A 21,313-nucleotide genomic window follows, 5' to 3' on the forward strand; every position below is an offset into this window, starting at 1 on the left:
AGATATCCTGGAAGCTTCCTACCAGAAAGGAAAAAAACTTTCAAGTTATATTTAAGTTAGAAGTCGCTTAACTCACTGGTTCACCTGGTGTTTTTTCCTCCACCCCAAGGACCTCCAGAAAATTTATATGATGTGGGTTTAGACTGGGTGTCTTTTCTAATAAGAACATGTGGTTACAGCCCTGTTCGTAAGCTTTTAACAGTGACTTTTCTGCTTCTTTGGCATCTGGTTCATTGCTACCTTGTTTACTTTCTAAGTCTCTTAATGGCATAACTTTGTTCCATTACAGAACGCAACTGCTCTGCCAGGTACTTGGCGAAGGACAGACGTGCACTTAGAGAACCCAGAATACCACACCAGATGGTATTTCAAGTATTTTTTAGGACAAGGTAATTATGCCATTCCAGTGGTTGGGAAGAAAAGATATTCAGAATGAAAATTAGTGCCAGTGTAATTTCTGGTACCCTGTATATGTGAAACTTATTGGATTAGAGGATACTGAGGTTAGGGCAGTTCATTTCAAGGTCAGTTGTAACCTCTATAGATTTGAGGATTCAATTCCGAGTCTCAGCCCTAGCAAATTTTCTCAGTTTTAAATTTATTACTTATATTTTTAATTTTTTAATTTAATTTTTTGCCAGTTGTTTTTGACCCTGGGGAGTTACAGAGGATTAAGTAGTCTGAATAAGTGATTTGCAAGATGAGAAAAATTTGCAGGGCACAAAAAACTTTAGACTCAACAAAGCCTGTACTCAGTCTGCAGTGGGTCTTGAACACTTGATTCAAGGTAATGAGGAGAGAAACGATTCCCTGAGCTCCAGGGCCAGTACAGAACAGAGAGGCATTATGCTATAGGTTCTGGTGACCAGGGTTTATTTGTCACCTGCCATGTGCCAGACACTGTGCTCTGGCAAAGGTAGTTATGATCCCTGCCCTTGGGACTACAGACTGATTCCTGGGTCTGGTATTATCCATATAGGACCCTATACCAGTTACTCCCACTTCTCTGAGTCTTAATCTCCTTATCTTTAAAGCAAAGATGTTACTAATATGTATATGCCTAGGAGGTTTGAACAGAAGTATCAATGAGGCACAGTAAGCCTGGTGCCTGGCACATACCAAGAACTCTGTCATGAATAGTGGTGTACATTTTGACATGAAGGACTCACGTGATGATACATGGAAAGATGAAAATAGGAGCATGGTTAGCAACAGATGGTAGTGAGAATGGAAGAGTAATCACTATGGCAGGATTAGAAATGAGTTGAAGAAATTGCTTGTCAGGCTAACTCGTTAATTTATTTTTATTGATTTATTTGTAGAAGATGTGATACTTGAGCTATTTGATTGGACCCAAATGATATCTTTTTAAAAATCAGACACTGTATTATTCTAAGTTCATATATTTGGCAAGACATATCTCTTTATAAAGAAAGAAATGGAGAGAGAGTTGCTATCTTCCCAATTACTTGAAAGCCTTTGCCTGGAGTAGTGAGAACTTCTGAGAAAAGTGGTGCCATCAGTTTGGATGCCTTCAGTTGCCTCAACTGGCTTAAATTTCAAGGGAGAGAGCAAGAGGCCAGAGATAGGGCAGGCTCTGGGGTTGCTGGAGTCAGAGGCTCAGTGATGTTGTCTGTGCTGGCCCTCCCCAGAGTTACAAGATGGTTGCAGTAATTCCAGGCATCATTTCTAGACACCATCTCCAAGGGAAAAGGGAAGGCCATCTTCAGCAGTGAGGAAGACTTCTCAGAAACCCCTTGACACACTTCTTCCCTTGTCTCACTGGCCAGAATCGGGTCATATGTTCATTCCTGAGCCCATACCTGGAAAGCATGATTAGGATAGAGTCGCCAGGTTCTGTCCTGAGCTGGGCTGGAGATTACCATTCTCTGATCCTGTGGGAAGGGCTGGCTTCCACCTGCAGTGCCCACTGCTCCCAGTGCCCAGAGGAGCCAGCTGCGTTTTCACATTCTGAATCCTCCTCTTTTCCAGTCCATCAGAACTACATTGGAAACGATGCCGAGAAGAGCCCCTTCTTCCTGTCCGTGACCCTCTCTGACCAAAACAATCAGCGTGTCCCTCAATACCGTGCGATCCTTTGGAGGAAAACAGTGAGTGTCTGACCTGCACCTGGAGTTTCAGCACCACTCCAGAGTTTAATCAGTGTCGTTGTTGGCTTTTTTCCTACGAGGATTTTTGAGAGGGCCTATTGAGGATTATTCTGTTCGCAGGAGAGACCTTCATGCTCTGAGTTGAATTTCAGCTTTTCCTACATAAGCCACTAAGCAGACATGTACCTCCCCCTCAGTCTCTGCCCTCTGGGAATACAGGACTGTGTTAACCTTTGCTGTTACTGGTACTGAAAGTGATAAGCTGACTCACCTTCAACTAAAAGAAATAAAATTTAGTGGAGTATAATACTGTTACACGGGCCCAGTCCCTAGGGGACCCCTGTTTCCACCAGCCAATCTCAACCACTGAATCAGCTGTGCTCCTAGGATTTCTTAGAGGCTTAGCTCCTTTCATCAATATCACGAGGTAGAAAAGCAACCTGAGATTTAACAAATACCTGCTGCCCACGGTGGGCTCTGGACACTGAGCTGAAAGCAGACTCTTTCAACTCAAGGCACAGGTCTTTCTTTAACACAGGAAAGTTTTTTTATGTTCATTAATGTTGCTTCTTTCCTGTTTTGATTTTTTTTTTCTAGTAATTCTTAGATTTGACCTCTGTCTTTCATCTTCTACCTTTTCTGCTTCTCTTGGTCTTTTTTTCTTTGCTCTCAGAGAAATTTTTAGAGATAATATGGACCCTGGAAAGAGCAAAGCATTGGAGTTAAGCAAAGTAGGGTTAAAAAAAAAAAAAAACTCAATAACAAGTTCATCTGGGTTGGATTTGAGAAGATTTCTCATGCCCTCTGAGCCTCCACTTTCTTCTTTGTAAAGTAGGGAAGGTTCTGGGATGTAGCTGACAGAATGATGAGTACTAACAAGACTACATTAAGTGAGATCTTGAAAATTTACCCAGTGTCCCAAGCCATCAAATCTTAAACTGGTTAGATGCCTGAAGGTTAAAACATTTTATTCTTGGATTGGTGAGTACAGCATATAATTTAACAAACAATAAAACAAACCGCACTTAGAAAATGTTAGTTCTCTTATTTGGTATTCCCACTTGATGGGTACCTTTGTTGAAATCCAGTATTTAAATAATCACATGCTGATTTTTGTCTCAGCTACATAGGATATCTAAATTGCTATGTAGATCTTTTTAGAAAAGACATGACAGAAACTTAAAAGAACAGCAATTTTTATATACATATACGCACTTTTGCACACATGCATACATAGAGAGCAATAAAGTAGCAACTTCAAAAAGGATTTCCAGTAACCACTACAGAGTAAACTGTGGCTAGGAACTTCTTGTAATGATTAAAAATAGTAATAGTAATAACAGTGAAATCTAACACTTACTGAGCACTTGCCATATGCTAGCTAAGTCCTCCGAATACGTAGGTGTTATTACAGTTTAGGGAGCTTAACCAACATGGCCAAGGCTACATGCCAGTAGGTGGCAGACCAGGCAGAACCCAAGGCTCATGCTGAGCTGTCATCACTGTGCCCAGTTAATCCTAGATGTCATTCTTTGACCCGTGCTGTCACTCTCCCTAGACTGTGATCTCCATGAAAGGAGGGGACTTAACTGCTTGGTCCTCAGTATCCCTAGCAGCAAGCCCAGTGCCTGGTACATAGGAGGAGCTCAAAAAATATCTGTTGAATACATTAATGGGATGATTAATGACATGATTAATGACTAACGAAGTCCAGCTTAACCAGTGTACTCTGTTGCTGCTATTTATATAAACATCTATGTTTCAGAAAATTTTAAGCAGGTTTAAGGTAAAAATCTGATATAAAATAAAGTTAGATCTTACTCATGAATTATTTCCTGCAGAATTTTGGCCTTACCACTCCCCCGATGCCAGTGCAATCGGGGTTAGTTTCGCCGTCAGCATGGCTGCTCTTGAACCAAGTTTGAATGACAGTTTTATAAGATAGTGCTGGGGGACATGTGCCAGTTTTCCCCAAGAGCGTGCATGATCATCTTTCTCCTTAGCTCCCTACTGAGAAGTGAGGGTGCCTTCATCCAAAGCCTCTTATCTTCTGCAGAAAAACACTGTTTTCTGCCCTCCTCCACTGACTTATTTTATGCTTGCCTACTACAGTATTCCAGTCTCTTCTGGCTTAAACGTTCTCCTTGGATGACTATCTCTTCTGGACAAAATCAGCCTTTCGGATTTCTGTCCACTAACCCTGTTCCTCTTGAAGGTGATATTTGGGTGCAATAAGAGAGGGTTTCTGAGACCTCACAGTGGCCGGAGGCCACCCAGGACCCTCTGGGTTCTTTCTGGTCTCTGTTGTAGAAGAGCAACCTCTGAGATGTAACTAATCTCCTGGCTTTTAGGGGGTCATTGGAGAACGCCTGTCCGTGAAGTCCTTGTCCTGGCCACTGGCTCCTTGTAGTGAAGTCACCAAATGCAGGAAGCCTCTGACCTGATCCCAGGTCTCTGCCAGTTGCTGGAAGTGCTCCAGCCTCTCGGCCTGGGGCCAGAAGGGGAGGGGCCTTATCTCCAATATCTAATCTTGTTGACCAGCCATGCCTGAAGCTACCCCTCAGGGTGTTCAAACAGGTTCTACCTGAACATCCTCTGGAAGGCCATGTCTGGGAAGTTTGCTAGTCCAGGTGCCTCCAGGCCTTACCTTGATGTCCTTGCGGCCCCTCCACCCCACCCCCATCCAGGTCTGTCCTCAGGAGGCAGGCACCCAGGGCCCCAGGGCCTAACCCCTCAGCTTGCCTGTCTTCCTTCTGCCTTCCTTCCACCTCCCTTTCAGGAGCCAGGGGTCGTGCCACACTGCCGCTGCCTCTGTCTGGAATGAGAGTTTCTCAATCCGGTCTTCTTCCCTCAGGAAGTAACTGTCCCTTCACTTTCTGGACGGTTGCCAGGTTCTGCGGAGGAAGAGTAGGGCACATGCAAGGGAAAGTTTTGCTTATTTTAATTTCCAAAGATAGTGTCTAGATTACCTTATAAGTTGTGTAAGCGCTTAAAGGAAATGAAGACAGAGAATGATATGGGAGGCTGCCAAAGCAAGCTCGTCCAGGGACGTCTCCTGAGGAGCTGATGTTCAAGAGACCCAGAGGATGCAAGGGAACTGGCCACGTAGAGAGTAGAGGGAGGGGCGGGGGGCAGTCAGAAGGAACAGGAGCCTTCTGGGACGACTCTTGGATGGTGAGAGAAGTCAGGGAGGTGGGATTGAGACCTGGGACCACTGTGGAGTTAGGATGGGCAGAAAGAGCATTCAACCCCCTCTGAGTAGTGCCAGCGCCCAAATCCAGAACTCTTCTCTCAGTCCTGAATCTTGCAGGGCCGGGTAGGTGTTCGCTGCCCACTGCAAAGCAGTGAGGAGCTGAACATTTCAAAGCAGGATGTCAGCATGGGGGTGAGTTACTGAGCCCCTGGTGGCCCAGAGCCAGTGCTGGAGGCTGTGGGGAATCCAAAGATGCAGGTGACTCAGCGCTCCCTCCCTCTTCCCTTGAGCTCACATTCTCCAGTTAAACAGAAACACAGCTAAATGTTTAAACCCTGCTCGAAACTGTCTCACGCATCTCTGAATGTCTTCCTTCTAAATGCAAAGGAAAAAAATGATTCACCCTTGTAAAAATTCCATCCAGACAATACAGCAAGTAAAACAGGAGAGGATCAAAATTCAAGTACTCAGAGATAATCACTGCAGTGTCCTTCTTGACATCACACACATACACACACACACACACACACACACACACACACACCCAGGCTAGGTAAATGGATTGATGTTGACACGCATGCATGTATCCTCCTGTGCTCACTTAGTATAGCCGGATATGCACTTGTACTTGACTCTCCCGTGCGTTTGTTAATTCCACTGAAAACATAGACTGGAAGGTGTTTTTTCTTGGAGTGACCCCGGAAAGCCACAAAACAAAGGTGATGGGGAAGAAGAGCTTTACCTCTTTGTCATGAAGAAAAGTATAGAGGCACAATCCCATGAGCCCTGGGCTTTATATCTGTGTTGGCAGCTTATGGTGATGTTACCAGCATCCAGGCTGGGCTGAATCCTCCCTCCCTATTCCATGGTGCTGTACACTTGGTCACTTCAATCATGCCTGACTCTGTGAACCCCTTGGACTATAGGCCACCAGGCTCCTCTATCCATGGGATTCTCCAGGCAAGAATATTGGAGTGGGTTGCCATTTCCTCCCCCAGGGGATCTTCTTGACCCAGGGATGGAAGCCATGTCTCCTGCATCTCCTGCACTGACAGGCGGATTCTTTTAGAGTTAAAAAGGGAATTTTACATATGGACCACGTCATAATCTCTTTTGCTAAATAAACGTGTAGTATAAATCCTTTGCAGATTATAAATCTGTTCAGTTCAGTGCAGTTTAGTCACTCAGTCATGTCTGACTCTTTCTGACCCAATGGACTACAGCACGCCAGGTCTCCCTGTCCATCACCAACTTCCAGAGTTCACTCAAACTCATGTCCATTGAGTTGGCAATGCCATCCAACCATCTCATCCTCTGTCATCCCCTTCTCCTCCCGCCCTCAATCTTTCCCAGCATCAGGGTCTTTTCAAATGAGTCAGCTCTTTGCATCAGGTAGCCAAAGTTGGAGTTTCAGCTTCAATATCGTCCTTCCAATGAACACCCAGGACTCATCTCCTTTAGGATGGACTGGTTGGATCTCCTTGCAATCCAAGGGACTCTCAAGAGTCTTCTCCAACACCACAGTTCAAAAGCATCAATTCTTTGGCGCTCAGCTTTCTTCACAGTCCAACTCTCACATCCATACATGACTACTGAAAAATCATAACCTTGACTAGACAGACCTTTGTTGGCAAACTAATGTCTCTGCTTTTTAATATGCTGTCTAGGTTGGTCATAACTTCCCTTTCAAGGAGTAAGTGTCTTTTAATTTCATGGCTGCAGTCACCATCTGCAGTGGTTTTGGAGTCCAAAAAATAAAGTCTTGACACTGTTTCCACTGTTTCCCCATCTATTTCCCATGAAATGATGGGACCAGATGCCATGATCTTAGTTTTCTGAATGTTGAGCTTTAAGCCAACTTTTTCTCTCTCCTCTTTCACTTTCATCAAGAGGCTCTTTAGTTCTTCTTCACTTTCTGCCGTAAGGGTGGTGTCATCTGCATATCTGAGGTTATTGAGATTTCTCCTGGCAATCTTGATTTCAGCTTGTGCTTCTTCCAGCCCAGCATTTCTCATGAAGTACTGTGCATATACATTAAATAAGCAGAGTGACAATATACAGCCTTGACGTACTCCTTTCCCGATTTGGAACCAGTCTGTTGTTCCATGTCCAGTTCTAACTGTTGCTTCCTGACCTGCATACACATTTCTCAAGAGGCAAGTCAGGTGGTCTGGTATTCCAATCTCTTTCAGGATTTTCCACAGTTTATTGTGATCCACACAGTCAAAGGCTTTGGCATAGTCAATAAAGCAGAAATAGATGTTTTTCTGGAACTCTCTTGCTTTTTCCATGATCCAGCGGACATTGGCAATTTGATCTCTGGTTCCTCTGCCTCTTCTAAAACCAGCTTGAACATCTAGAAGTTCACGGTTCACGTATTGTTGAAGGCTGGCTTGGAGAATTTTGAAGCATTACTTTGCTAGTGTGTGAGATGAGTGCAATTGTACAGTATTTTGAGTGTTCTTTGGCATTGCCTTTCTTTGGGATTGGAATGAAAGCTGACGTTTTCCAGTTCTGTGGCCACTGCTGAGTTTTCCAAATTTGCTGGCATATTGAGTGCAGCACTTTCAGAGCATCATCTTTCAGGATTTGGAATAGCTCAACTGGAATTCTATCACCTCTACTAGCTTTGTTCGTAGTGATGCTTCCTAAGGCCCTTGACTTCACATTCCAGGATGTCTGGCTCTAGGTGAGTGATCACACCATCGTGATCATCTTTTTTGTACAGTTCTCCTGTGTATTCTTGCCACCTCTTCTTAATATCTTCTGCTTCTGTTAGGTCCATGCCATTTCTGTCCTTTACTGAGCCCATCTTTGCATGAAATGTTCCCTTGGTATCTCTAATTTTCTTGAAGAGATCTCCAGTCTTTCCCATTCTATTATTTTCCTCTATTTCTTTGCACTGACCACTGAGGAAGGCTTTCTTATCTCTCTTTGCTATTCTTTGGAATGCTGCATTCAAACGGGTATATCTTTCCTTTTCTCCTTTGCTTTTCACTTATCTTCTTTTCATAGCTATTTGTAAGGCTTCCTCAGACAGCCATTTTGCTTTTTTGCATTTTTTTTTCTTGGAGATGATCTTGATCCCTGTCTCCTGTGCAGTGTCACGAACCTCCATCCATAGTTCATCAGGCACTCTGTCTATCAGATCTAGTCCCTTAAATCTATTTCTCACTTCTACTGTATAATCGTCTGTAGCTATTCCCTAGTGGCTCAGATGGTAAAGCGTCTGCCTGCAATGCAGGAGACCTGGGTTCGATCCCTGGGTTGGGAAGATCCCCTGGAGAAGGAAATGGCAACCCACTGCAGTACTCTTGCCCAGAAAATTCCTGATGGCTACAGTGCATGGGGTCATAAAGAGTTGGACATGACTGAGTGACTTCATGACAACTGTATAATCATAAGGGATTTGATTTAGGTCATACCTGAATGGTCTAGTGGTTCTCCCTGCTTTCTTCAATTTAAGTCTGAATTTGGTAATAAGGAGTTCATAATCTAAGCCACAGTCAGCTCCTGGTCTTGTTTTTGCTGACTGTATAGAGCTTCTCCATCTTTGGCTGCAAAGAATATAATCAATCTGATTTCAGTGTTGGCCATCTGTTGATGTCCATGTATAGAGTCGTCTCTTGTGTTGTTGGAAGAGGGTGTTTGCTATGACCAGTGCGTTCTCTTGACAAAAGTCTATTAGCCTTTGCCCTGCTTCATTCTGTATTCCAGGGCCAAATTTGCCTGTTGCTCCAGGTATTTCTTGACTTCCTACTTTTGCATTCCAGTCCCCTGTAATGAAAAGGACATCTTTTTTGGGTGTTAGTTTTAAACGGTCTTATAGGTCTTCATAGAACCGTTCAACTTCAGCTTCTTCAGCATTACTGGTCAGGGCATAGACTTGGATTACCATGATATTGAATGGTTTGCCTTGGAAACAAACAGAGATCATTCTGTCATTTTTGAGATTGCATCCAAGTACTGTGTTTTGGACTCTTTTGTTGACCATGATGGCTACTCCATTTCTTCTAAGGGATTCCTGCCCACCGTAGTAGATACAATGGTTATCTGAGTTAAATTCACCCATTCCAGTCCATTTTAGTTTGTTGATTCCTAGAATGTTGACGTTCACTCTTGCCATCTCTTGTTTGACCACTTCCAATTTGCCTTGATTCATGGACCTAATATTCCAGGTTCCTATGCAATATTGCTGTTTACAGCATCGGACCTTGCTTCTATCACCAGCCACATCCACAACTGGGTGTTGTTTTTGCTTTGGCTCCATCCTTTCATTCTTTCTGGAGTTATTTCTCCATTGATCTCCAGTAGCATATTGGGCACCTACCGACCTAGGGAGTTCATCTTTCAGTGACCTATCTTTTTGCTTTTTCATACTGTTCATGGGATTCTCAAGGCAAGAATACTGAAGTGGTTTGCCATTCCCTTCTCCAGTGGGCCACATTTTGTCAGACCTCTCCACCATGACCTGTCCGTCTTGGGTGGCCCTACATGGCATGGCTTAGTTTCATTGAGTTAGACAAGGCTATGGTCCATGTGATCAGATTGGCTAGTTTTCTGTGATTGTGGTTTCAGTCTGTCTGCCCTCTGATGCCCTCTCTCAGTACTGGGGTTTCTCTTACCTTGGACATGGGTTATCTCTTCACAGCTGCTCCAGCAAAGCACAGCTGCTGCTCCTTACCTTGGACGTGGGGTATCTCCTCATGGCCTTCACTCCTGACCTTGGACGTTGGGTATCTCCTCTCCGTCACTCACTGCTCCAGTGCCGCGTGGCTGCCACTTTTGGGAGATTATAAAGAGGCTAGCCTTGTCTGTCCTGGGTGCTTAGACATGGGACTGAACCATTCAGGCAAGCCTTCCTTTAGTCCCTTTCCTTCAGCCAGTATTGACTGAGTACTTTCTATGATATAGTCACAGTGGGTACTCATTCAGAGAGGAAGAAACAGACTTTAAATAAGTAAACACAGAAAAATATCAAAGTATACATTATGAAAACTTGGAAAGCGCCAGATGATTTCTAGTTTGAAAAGTTTTTGACCTGGAGGAATCATATTTGCGTCCTATTGAACACATAGAGACTGTTTTCTTATTCTGATCTTTGAGGCTGATCCAGTTCTTGGCTCAGAGACCAAACCCCTTCTCTGGTTTAGGCAGCTCATCTGCTCATCACAATGCCAGAGACACCTGAGACCAGCAGTCCAGATGCTTAAAGCGTAAATGCCTAGGGGTTGGAAGGATGGGGGGTGTTGTTGAGCCTGTGCTGTTGAGCCTGATTAAGAATTTTTCCAACGTAGGATACATTTATTCATATATGTGCCTCTTAAAGAAACATGAACAAGACTAGTCATGGGTTTCTTTTATGTGACGAGGTAAGACTCTTCCAGGGATGGAAATTGCCAAGCTTCTCACTGGTTTGCTGTTTTGACTTTCTAGGGTACTCAGAAAATATGCCTTCCCTACAGCCCCACGAAAACACTTTCTGTGAAGTCCATCTTAAGGTGAGTATGTGTGAGCAGAAACCCAACAGCAGGCAATCATAAATGGGTTTTATCCTATGAACTTTCTGATGTCAGCTTGCTATTTCCGTGGGCCTTGGCTATATACTAAACATTTTGCTAAGCACTTGGCACACAGTACCTAATTCAGTAGTCACAGTAACCCTGTAGGGCAGGTAGTACTATTATCCCATTTTTTGGTGAGGAAATGGAGGCCTAAGAGGACAAAGCCACAGCTGCTGTGTAGTGGAACTGAGGCTCAAGTCCAGGTCTGGCTGGTTCTGAAATTTGCTGTCAAGCATTTCCGTCCTGCATATGTTGCCTGTTTCTTCCCTGCACGTGTGCAAATACTTTGATTTTGTAAAGAAAATCAAGAAATATTTTTTCCTTTCATTTTTCTTGTTGGAAATAGAAACTCAGATGTCAGCAAATGCTTCTCAGAGAAGAACGTGCTTTTTCTTCACCAAACAGAAAGCTAAATGAATGGAAGGAACTGCTCACTTCTCGGCACTCAGCTGCTTCTCATGCCCCCACCTTTCCACCTCCCTCTGTTCTTTCCCCCATGTTGGGTGTCAGCCTCCCCTTGGCAATGTGGCCACTCAGGTCAGCCTGGTGCTTTGTCACCAGCTAAGATGTTACAGTAACAGCAGCTTCTGTTTGTCAGGCACTGTGCTGAATGTTTTACAAGCATTGTCAGGAAATCTTTAAGCCGGCTCCATAAAGTAGATCTATTATTACCACCTACTACCACTACTCTACATAGGAGGAATTGGAGCTTCAGAGAGGTGAAGGGATTTTACAGAGATCTCACAGCTGGTAGACCACAGCACTGGGATTTAAACCTAGATCCGTGTGACTCCAGGGCTTGGGCTGTCAACCACTAATGTCACACACTAGTCCTGTGTGACTCTGAGAGCTTATCCCAGTGGCCTGGTAGTTTAGTCTCTATTCATCTGCAACCAGGTGGTGGTCAGAGATGGCATTTTCCATGTTCCCACCTATTACTGTTACTTGGCAGCATGTCTCTTACAGTGATGAACTTGACTGTCCATTAGTGATTGCAACTGCCTGATGAAAGGGTCCTGAGATTAACAAATAAAACATTTGTATCTTGTTTTCAAGCTTGATTTTGTCTTTGAATTGCAGACCATCTCCCCTCTGCTGTAGGCCCCCTGGTTTTTCTCCTGGCCAGTCTGAAGCCCGAGCTAAGAATGACTCCATGGAGAGGTTAACCTTTTTGTTGAGCACTGAAGTATCTTGCTGCTTCTAAATCTGAACTTTAAGAGTCATACTTTGAATTATATTGGCCTAAATTTCTGAAAATCCTTTTATTTTCTTCTTCTAAAATGATGTTTCTCCAGCTCCTTTCTTCTGTATATTTAAAGACTGGGGGTTTCAATGAATTTTAATTTCATTTAGTTATCTGAGGAGACCTTCACTTTTCGGCCCACCACTCATAGCCACAGCAAGCTGCAGCAAGAAAGTATTTTAAAGTTGCAAAGATTAAAATTTCTACAGTTGCTGCCAATGGAAAAAAAGATATTCTCTGTTACAGTCATCAACTTGAAAACTTAAAAATTAAAATATACATACTATTGGGTCAGATAAGCTGAGTTCAAATTTTGGCTTCATGACTTAACAGCTTTGTTATCCTTAACTAGTTCTTTAACTACTGTGCCTCAATATCCTCATCCTCAACGTGAGGATAAAATAGTACTTGCCTCATAGAGATTGGATGAGATAATCCACGTGAAATATTTAGCAGGGTGCCTGGCATATAGTAAATGCTCTGTAAATATAGCTATTAGCTTTACCTTTCATTTACAGATATGAGGATTCTTGCTGAAGAGGTCAGGGATCATTTTGTTCAATTACCTTGTTTTGTCCTAGAGGAACTTAGCTCAAGGAAATTCAAGTTGCTTGGTCAAAGCAAAACATAAAAGAATAATCTTGTTAAGAACAACCTTTTGTCCTTAGTGAGAGAGGAATTACCAAAGGAAGAAAGACATGTCAGGTCATCTTAATTACATTTCATCTTATCATTCATTACTATGTAAATGTCAATGGATCTCTTTTTTTGGTAAATAAAGGTAAGAATCATGGAGATTAGCCAGGGTTGCCTACAGCAGGTGCTCCCCACTTCTCCCTTCTCTCTGTGAGTGTGCTCAGGGGCAGCCTCTGAGGTTGGTTACTCAGATATGTTCCTTCACTGATCGCTCCTTGTTGGCTCCTACCTCCTTTGGCCCCTCTAGAAATCCAGCTATGATCTTCTAGGGTATAATACTTGGCTTTTCTGAGGACCTAAGACTGGCTCCACATTATTTAAGTTTCCACCACACTGCAGCTCACTCTGTCCATTCTATTGCAGTGCCATGAATTTGGACAAATTCGAGAAAGGCCCCAGGGAAATTTTTCACCCTGAGATACAAAAGGTAACTCAGAACTTTGTGCTTCATAATTGTATAATGTGCCCACAGTGTTAGAAATGGCAAATTATCAGTGATTCTTAGCCTAGGATCCCAACCAGAATCACCAGTGGTTCTCATCATGCAGAACTTCCCACCTGAGAGTCCGATGGGAACTGACTAAGATGGAGGCTGGGAGTCTGTCATTTTCAGAAATTCAGAGGATAGCAGGCATCCAGAAAGCTGTCCTGTTTTCTTAGGACTTACTGTTAAAGGAAATCAGTCTGCCTTGGGAGAAAAATGTTTAGAGTCATAATCAAGGTAATGGTCCATCAGAAGAATGGCAGCTAGACTTTTGTCTCGCAGTTGCAATCAATTTCGCTTCTAAATTCTCCCCTTGAAACTCATAAATGCAGCCGTCACTAACAGTGTGACAGTTGTGTGTCAGAGCTGAGCTTCAAGGAGCCGGCCTGCCAGGCGGGGTGACATGGGAAGAGGTTGGAGAGGCAGCCTGGCTGGGTTCTGTCCGGGAGGCAGCAGGCAGCCAGTAGAATCATCCTGCAGAGGAATATCTGAAAACGAGATATAGCAACCTTCTGCCTATTTATGTCATACCTCTATGCCTGTTTTCACCAAAGACACTGTCATACTCTCCCTTTCACTCATGAGCTTCCCTTCTATCCTCTGTGTGTGTCCGTGTGTGTGTGTGTGTGTGTGTGTGTGTGTGTATGCATGCATGTGTAAAACTTACCAGCAGTAGTTCCCCTGTTGTAATCAGGTGTCTGTAGGTTTCTCTTAGGAAGCTTGAGCAACCAGCTTCCAGCATAGGGAAAAGAGTTCTGACAAATCACTGGATCCAAAAAGTACACAGTATAAGTAAACTTTAGCTTAAAAATGGAATATTTTGAGGTGGAGAAAAGTGGTGTTAGTGACAGAAGATGAAGCTTGGCTTTCACAAAAAGTCAACATAAAATGATCACCATTAATCCTGGACTTGACTTTTTGAACTTCATTTGACAGGACTTGCTGGTCCTTGAAGAACAAGAGGTAAGTAGTGTTGCGAGATGCCGGGTCCTGCTACCCCACCTTGATGTTTGTCAATGAGCTTCCCCTTCACCAGGAACACAGCCTTTCCCTCAGGCACACCTCTCCGTGGATTTGCACAGCGAGTCTCTTATCACTGAAAGACTTGACTGACATATTCTCTCCGGTGTATTTCAGAATTTTCTTTGCAGCTAGCCATAAAGATAGAGAAACAATCAAGCTGCTTAAATCTGCTTGGAATCATTCAAATTTTAATCCCATGATCAGGGTGAGGAATGAGGTTTTCATTTTCGTTCAGTTAAAGCTGAGGTACTTTGTTAGCACATTCAGAATGCCATATTATGTGCATGTTTCTATTCCCTGTTGTCCCACTTGAAAAAGAATGTTAGGTTTTACAAGTGCATGATTAACGTAGAGAAATATCTGAAATACTATCACTCAACAGTTGAGTATTTACTCGATGAGAGTGTGTGTACACTGTTCCTGTTGGTAAACGGCAGTATCACCTGTCCAGTTGCTGAGGCCAGACTTGGAAACATCCTTAATACCTCCTGTCTCTCACACGCCATCTAATCCATCAGCACATTCCGATGACACTGTTTCAAAACATACCCCTGACTCGCACGCTTCTCAGTGCTTCCACCACCACCACTCTAGTCCATCGACACCAGTCCCACCATCTCCCACCTGGATTCTGCAGAGCCTCCTGCTCTTCTGCCTGCTTCCTCTCTTGCCCTCTCTTCTAGTTTTCATAGAGCATCCAAACATGGTAAGCCATCTGCTCCCTTTGCTCACAACTCACTGGCTTCCTATCCCACTCAGATGAAGCCCAAGGTCCTCACTGCAGCCTGCTAGGGCCTGTGTAATAAGGCCATCCTCTGCTCCACCCTCGGCTCCACACTAGCCACTGGCCTCCTGCTTCCTCGTCTGCAGGAAGCCTGCTACTCCCACTGCAGGGATGCTCGTCCCAGACGTCTCCTGGGTCACACCCTCTCTTGATTGGCATCTCTGCTCAGGGAGGACTTTCCGGTCCCTTAACTAAAATATCTCTCACCCACTGCCCTTCTACACTGTTTGTTGATCTTCTTAACACATGGATTTCATTTATTCAGTTTTTATCTGTTGCCCCCACTAGAACAGGGACTTCTTCCATTTTTCTTCACTGCTGTATCCTCAGAGCCTAGGATAGTACATATAGAGGACACAGAGTAAATATTTGGTTGAATATGTGAATTATTCATTGACTGAGTGAATAATGAAATCGTATGATGCCATTGAAAGAAATGAGGTAGATCTTTATTTACTGGCATGGAAAGATTTCCACAACGTAGTACTTACCGAGGAAAAAACAATTTGTGGGGCAATACAGTATAAGCCTAGTTGTTTCTGTAGGCAAAGATTTCTATGTATATTCATTCATTCCTTGATTCAACAAATGTTTACTGACCTCTGACTGTGTACTATTTGAGGCGTTGGGGATACATTGATGAACAAGGCAAGGTCCCTTCTTCATGGAGCTACAATCTGCTGGGCTGAGACAAACTAAGCAAGAAAATAAACAAGCATAAACACAGTCCTACTGACAATTCCAAGAGCTCTGGGGAAAGTAAACAAGATAGTAACACAGCATAAGGAGTAGATTTTACCCACTGGCCAAACAGAAGGTTTCTCTGAGGCAGCGACACCTCATGATTCCTGAACATGGCAATGTAAAGTCGAGGAGGGAGGCTGAGCGGCTGCCCCCCACATTGTTGGCAGGAGTCGCCATGGGCAGGTTAGTGGAAGTGTCGGGCAGGATGTGGCAGAGAATGGGCAAAAGGAGACATCTACATTGTAATCTACCTATTATCCGTGTACAATCATGCTTGTTGCTGAAGAATCCATGAACTCCATGTGTAACTTGTAAAAGGCAAAAGATAAAAGTCATACACATTTCTGATAAACATTTTAAAAATGCAGAAATGAACAAAAGATATAAGCAAAATATCACCTAAAATCACAGAGAAAACTAGTATTGGTAGAGTATCACATTTTGAGATATATTTTCTATATTTTATCTAAGATTAGGGTTATACCATGTATAGTTTTTAGGCTTCCCTCATGTCTCAGCAGTAAAGAATCTGCCTGCAGTGCAGAAGCCGTTGGAGATGTGGGTTTGATCCCTGGGTCAGGAAGATCCCCTGGAGGACAGCATGGCAACCCACTCCAGTCTTCTTGCCTGGAGAATCCCATGGACAGAGTAGCCTGGAGGGCTACAGTCCATAGTGTCACAAAGAATTGGACACAACTGAAGTAACTTAGCACGTATGCATGTATAGTTTTTATGTCTCAAAATTCCTAATTCATAAATATTTACTGCACACCCACACAGTACATGCACCTGCCCTTTGTGACAAACAATACAGAAATGTATCAGTGGAAAACAGGAAGGAGCTTCTCTGCTGGCTCAGATGGTAAAGAATCTGCCTGCAATGCAGGAGAACTGGGTTCAATCTTGGGTTTGGAAGATCCCCTGGAGAAGGGAATGGTTACCCACTCCAGTGTTCTTGCCGGGAGAATTCCATGAACAGAGGAGCCTGGCAGGCTACAGTCCATAGGATCACAAAGTGTCAGATACGACTGAGCAGCTAAGCACACATACACGTCGGTGGGAAACACGAATGCTCCCCCACTTCACCACTTCCACCCTCTCTTGAAGAACCCCTGTTGCTGTTTGGTTTATTCTCTCGTACTTATCTTTGAACCTCCCAAATTTTGAAAAAGGAGTAGCTCATCTCTTTATTTCTCAATTTTATTTCCTTACCAGGGCATATTTGCTAGCAGCACCAAGGGCACTCATTATAATGTACTTGAGGAGGTGTGACCAGTGATTAGCATCCTTCGCAGCCTCCCTGAGAGCTGTGTGGCCAAGGCACTCTTCTTTAATCTCACCCGCTTCTTGAATTTATCCCGGTTCTTCCCAATTATAGTGATAATCAGCTGCAAAGATGAGCAGGGAAAAAATAAACAACACTAGTGATGTTTCTGAACGGTTGGCTATTTGGTAAAGTGTTGTTGGTGTCCTGAAATCCATTGTGTGGAGAGCCTCCTCTCCCCCCGGCAAGAGAAAACATGGTGTCCCAGGCAACACACATGGAGGGGTTGACAGATGTGTAGGAACATGTGAAACATGGAAATATGGAGGCATTGCCCAGACAAGAGTAACGAGGAGCTGAGGGTATCCAGTGCTGAATTAAGACATCATATCTTGATTCCAAAATATTCTTTTGGAATCCGTGGGGCTTGTTGTTCAGTCACTCAGTCATGTCCGACTCTTTGTGACGCCATGGAATGAAGCACACCACCTGTCTTTTGCCAGCTCCCAGAGCCTGCTCAAACTCATGTCCATTGAGTCGGTGATGCCATCCAACCATCTCGTCCTCTGTTGTCCCCATCTCCTCCTTTATTCTTCCCTCTCATACTTCACTTTCCTCAGAAGAAATATAATTCCTAGCATACTATTAATTCCCCAAAATGTGACTATACGTTGGTTTATAATCATGTTGAGTTTTGTCTCATAAAATTTGGAACTTAAAAATGTAAAGTCCCATACAAGTAGGAATTACAAATATGACCTTATCTCTATGGTGAGTGTCTGAGCAGGATTGAAGTCCCAAGAAAACCAGTTCCCACGATTCCCTCCACCAGTCACCTCCCTCCAGGGGCCCAGGTATGGTCTTGAGACTTTGCACTCCTAGCCATCCCGCAAGGCCCCCTGCTGCATATAGCAGCCAGCCTCATGAAGCACTGATGACAGCAAGTTCAACGCTGTTAAAATATGACCCGTGATGGTCAGGTAGCCCCAAGTCAAGTGATGCCCTCCTCAAATAGCCCCTCATAAAAGCTATCTCCTCCAGAAATACCGTGCATTCTGTTTAGTGATACCTTGATTTCTGGAGATAGGAGACAACTCTGTTAGTCACTGACATCATTTGGGAAGCCCTGGAAACAAAATTACCTAAATGAGACTCTGTAATTTCAAGTGCTTACCAAGGCCTTGCAACACCAGTCTTTTGGGAGCCTCCACCTGAAGTGGAGGCTGAAGTGATGCTGAAGCTGAAACTCCAATACTTTGGCCACCTGATACAAAAAACTGACTCACTGGAAAAGACCCTGATGCTGGGAAAGACTGAAGGCAGGAGGAGAAGGGGATGACAGAGGATGAGATGGTTGGATGGCATCACCAACTCAATGGACATGAGTTTAAACTCCAGGAGTTGGTGATGAACAGGGAGGCCTGGCGTGCAGCAGTCCATGGGGTTGCAAAGAGTCAGACACGACTGAGTGACTGAACTGAACTGAACTGAACTAAACTGAACTTGAAGTGGATGGGGTCCTCTCAGCAAGGATGCTGGTGCCAATGACAGAGAAGCCCCAGAAAAACTTTCCAAAGCTTCAGTCAGTGATCAGGCAGCAATGGACCCTATTTCTGCTTGTAACTCTCAGCTTCACTCAACTCAAAACCATCCTGAGAAGACTGTGGCCCTGTGTTGAAAAGAGCACTGCATCGCAAGTCAGGAGCCCCGACTTCCAGCTCCAGTCCTGCCATCCACTTAGTCCCAGGCTTGGGCACATTGCATCTTCCCTGGGCTTCCGTTGTCCTGTCTGTAAAGTGAAAGCGTGGATTCAGTGGAGCATAGGGCGGTTAGTTCATGGCTCATCATTTCAGTCATTGACCCAGTACTTCTGCCCTTGGCTTGCTAGCTGTCATCCCAGCTGGACATGACCCTGAGCTGGTTGCTTCTGCTGTTTGGGTCCTCCAGTCCAGTGATTCTCAGACAGGGGCCCCTGGGCCAGCAGCATCGCATCACCTGTGGACTTGTTGCAAATACAGATTCTTGGACCCTACCCCAGACCTGTGGGATTGGAGGCCCTGGGATTGGGACCAGCAATCTTTATTTTAACAAGCCTCCCAGCTGATACTGATGCCTGCTCAAGTTGGAGAACCACTGCTTTAATCCCTGTGCTGTTATTCTAAGAAGGTTATCTGTCAGACCCCAAACCACTGTAGGTGCTTGTTAAGGGACCACTGAGAGTGGAAGAGGTGTCAGAGTCATGGAGACATATGATCGCTATCATCATTTCCAAAAACAGAGAAAGAAGAGCTACAAAAAAAAAAAAAAAGAACCCCAAAGTGACAGAGATCCTTGTCAAAATCCCAAGAAATTTACCAAAAATACATTTATATGGAAGAGGTGACCATTTGGACATCACCAGATGGTCAACACAGAAATCAGATTGATTATGTTCTTTGCAGCCAAAGATGGAGAGGCTCTATACAGTCAGCAAACATAAGACCAGGAGCTGACTGTGGCTCAGATCATGAACTCCTTATTACCAAATTCAGACTTAAATTGAAGAAAGTAGGGACAACCACTAGACCATTCAGGTATGACCTAAATCAAATCCCTTATGATTATACAGTGGAAGTGAGAAATAGATTTAAGGGCCTAGATCTGATAGATAGAGTGCCTGATGAACTATGGAATGAGGTTCATGACATTGTACAGGAGACAGGGATCAAGACCATCCCCATGGAAAAGAAATGCAAAAAAGCAAAATGGCTGTCTGGGGAGGCCTTACAAATAGCTGTGAAAAGAAGAGAAGTGAAAAGCAAAGGAGAAAAGGAAAGATATAAGCATCTGAATGCAGAGTTCCAAAGAATAGCAAGGAGAGATAAGAAAGCCTTCCTCAGCGATCAATGCAAAGAAATAGAGGAAAACAACAGAATGGGAAAGACTAGAGATCTCTTCAAGAAAATCAGAGATACCAAGGGAACATTTCATGCAAAGATGGGCTCAATAAAGGACAGAAATGGTATGGACCTAACAGAAGCAGAAGACATTAAGAAGAGGTGGCAAGAATACACAGAACTGTACAAAAAAGATCTTCATGACCCAGATAATCACGATGATGTGATCACTGACCTAGAGCCAGACATCCTGGAATGTGAAGTCAGGTGGGCCTTAGAAAGCATCACTATGAACAAAGCTAGTGGAGGTGATGGCATTCCAGTTGAGCTATTTCAAATCCTGAAAGATGATGCTGTGAAAGTGCTGCACTCAATATGCCAGCAAATTTGGAAAACTCAGCAGTGGCCACAGGACTGGAAAAGGTCAGTTTTCATTCCAATCCCAAAGAAAGGCAATGCCAAAGAATGCTCAAACTACCACACAATTGCACTCATCTCACATGCTAGTAAAGTAATGCTCAAAATTCTCCAAGCCAGGCTTCAGCAATACGTGAACCATGAACTTCCAGATGTTCAAGCTGGTTTTAGAAAAGGCAGAGGAACCAGAGATCAAATTGCCAACATCTGCTGGATCATGGAAAAAGCAAGAGAGTTCCAGAAAAACATCTATTTCTGCTTTATTGACTATGCCAAAGCCTTTGACTGTGCGGATCACAATAAACTGTGGAAAATTCTGAAAGAGATGGGAATACCAGACCACCTGATCTGCCTCTTGAGAAATTTGTATGCAGGTCAGGAAGCAACAGTTAGAACTGGACATGGAACAACAGACTGGTTCCAAATAGGAAAAGGAGTACGTCAAGGCTGTATATGGTCACCCTGCTTATTTAACTTATATGCAGAGTACATCATGAGAAATGCTGGACTGGAAGAAGCACAAGCTGGAATCAAGATTGCTGGGAGAAATCTCAATAACCTCAGATATGCAGATGACACCACCCTTATGGCAGAAAGTGAAGAGGAACTAAAAAGGCTCTTGATGAAAGTGAAAGTGGAGAGTGAAAAAGTTGGCTTAAAGCTCAACATTCAGAAAACGAAGATCATGGCATCTGGTCCCATCACTTCATGGGAAATAGATGGGGAAACAGTGGAAACAGTGTCAGACTTTATTTTTTGGGGTTCCAAAATCACTGCAGATGGTGACTGCAGCCATGACATTAAAAGACGCTTACTCCTTGGAAGGAAAGTTATGACCAACCTAGATAGCATATTCAAAAGCAGAGACATTACTTTGCCAACAAAGGTCCGTCTAGTCAAGGCTATGGTTTTTC

General features: G+C 43.8%; 1 protein-coding gene across 3 annotated transcripts in view; it reads left to right on the plus strand.

Moving 5' to 3' along the window:
• Positions 1–21,313, plus strand: part of GARNL3 (GTPase activating Rap/RanGAP domain like 3) — a 173,848-nt gene that overhangs the window by 97,768 nt on the left and 54,767 nt on the right. For all 3 annotated transcript variants that reach the window (XM_070799265.1, XM_070799266.1, XM_070799267.1), the window contains 5 exons: positions 290–389; positions 1,993–2,111; positions 10,741–10,805; positions 13,171–13,234; positions 14,228–14,254. In XM_070799265.1, the coding sequence (XP_070655366.1) occupies positions 290–389; positions 1,993–2,111; positions 10,741–10,805; positions 13,171–13,234; positions 14,228–14,254 (375 nt within the window). The remainder of the gene's footprint in view (positions 1–289; positions 390–1,992; positions 2,112–10,740; positions 10,806–13,170; positions 13,235–14,227; positions 14,255–21,313) is intronic.

This window comes from Bos indicus, chromosome 11, assembly GCF_029378745.1.
Source record: "Bos indicus isolate NIAB-ARS_2022 breed Sahiwal x Tharparkar chromosome 11, NIAB-ARS_B.indTharparkar_mat_pri_1.0, whole genome shotgun sequence".
Taxonomy (NCBI): domain Eukaryota; kingdom Metazoa; phylum Chordata; class Mammalia; order Artiodactyla; family Bovidae; genus Bos; species Bos indicus.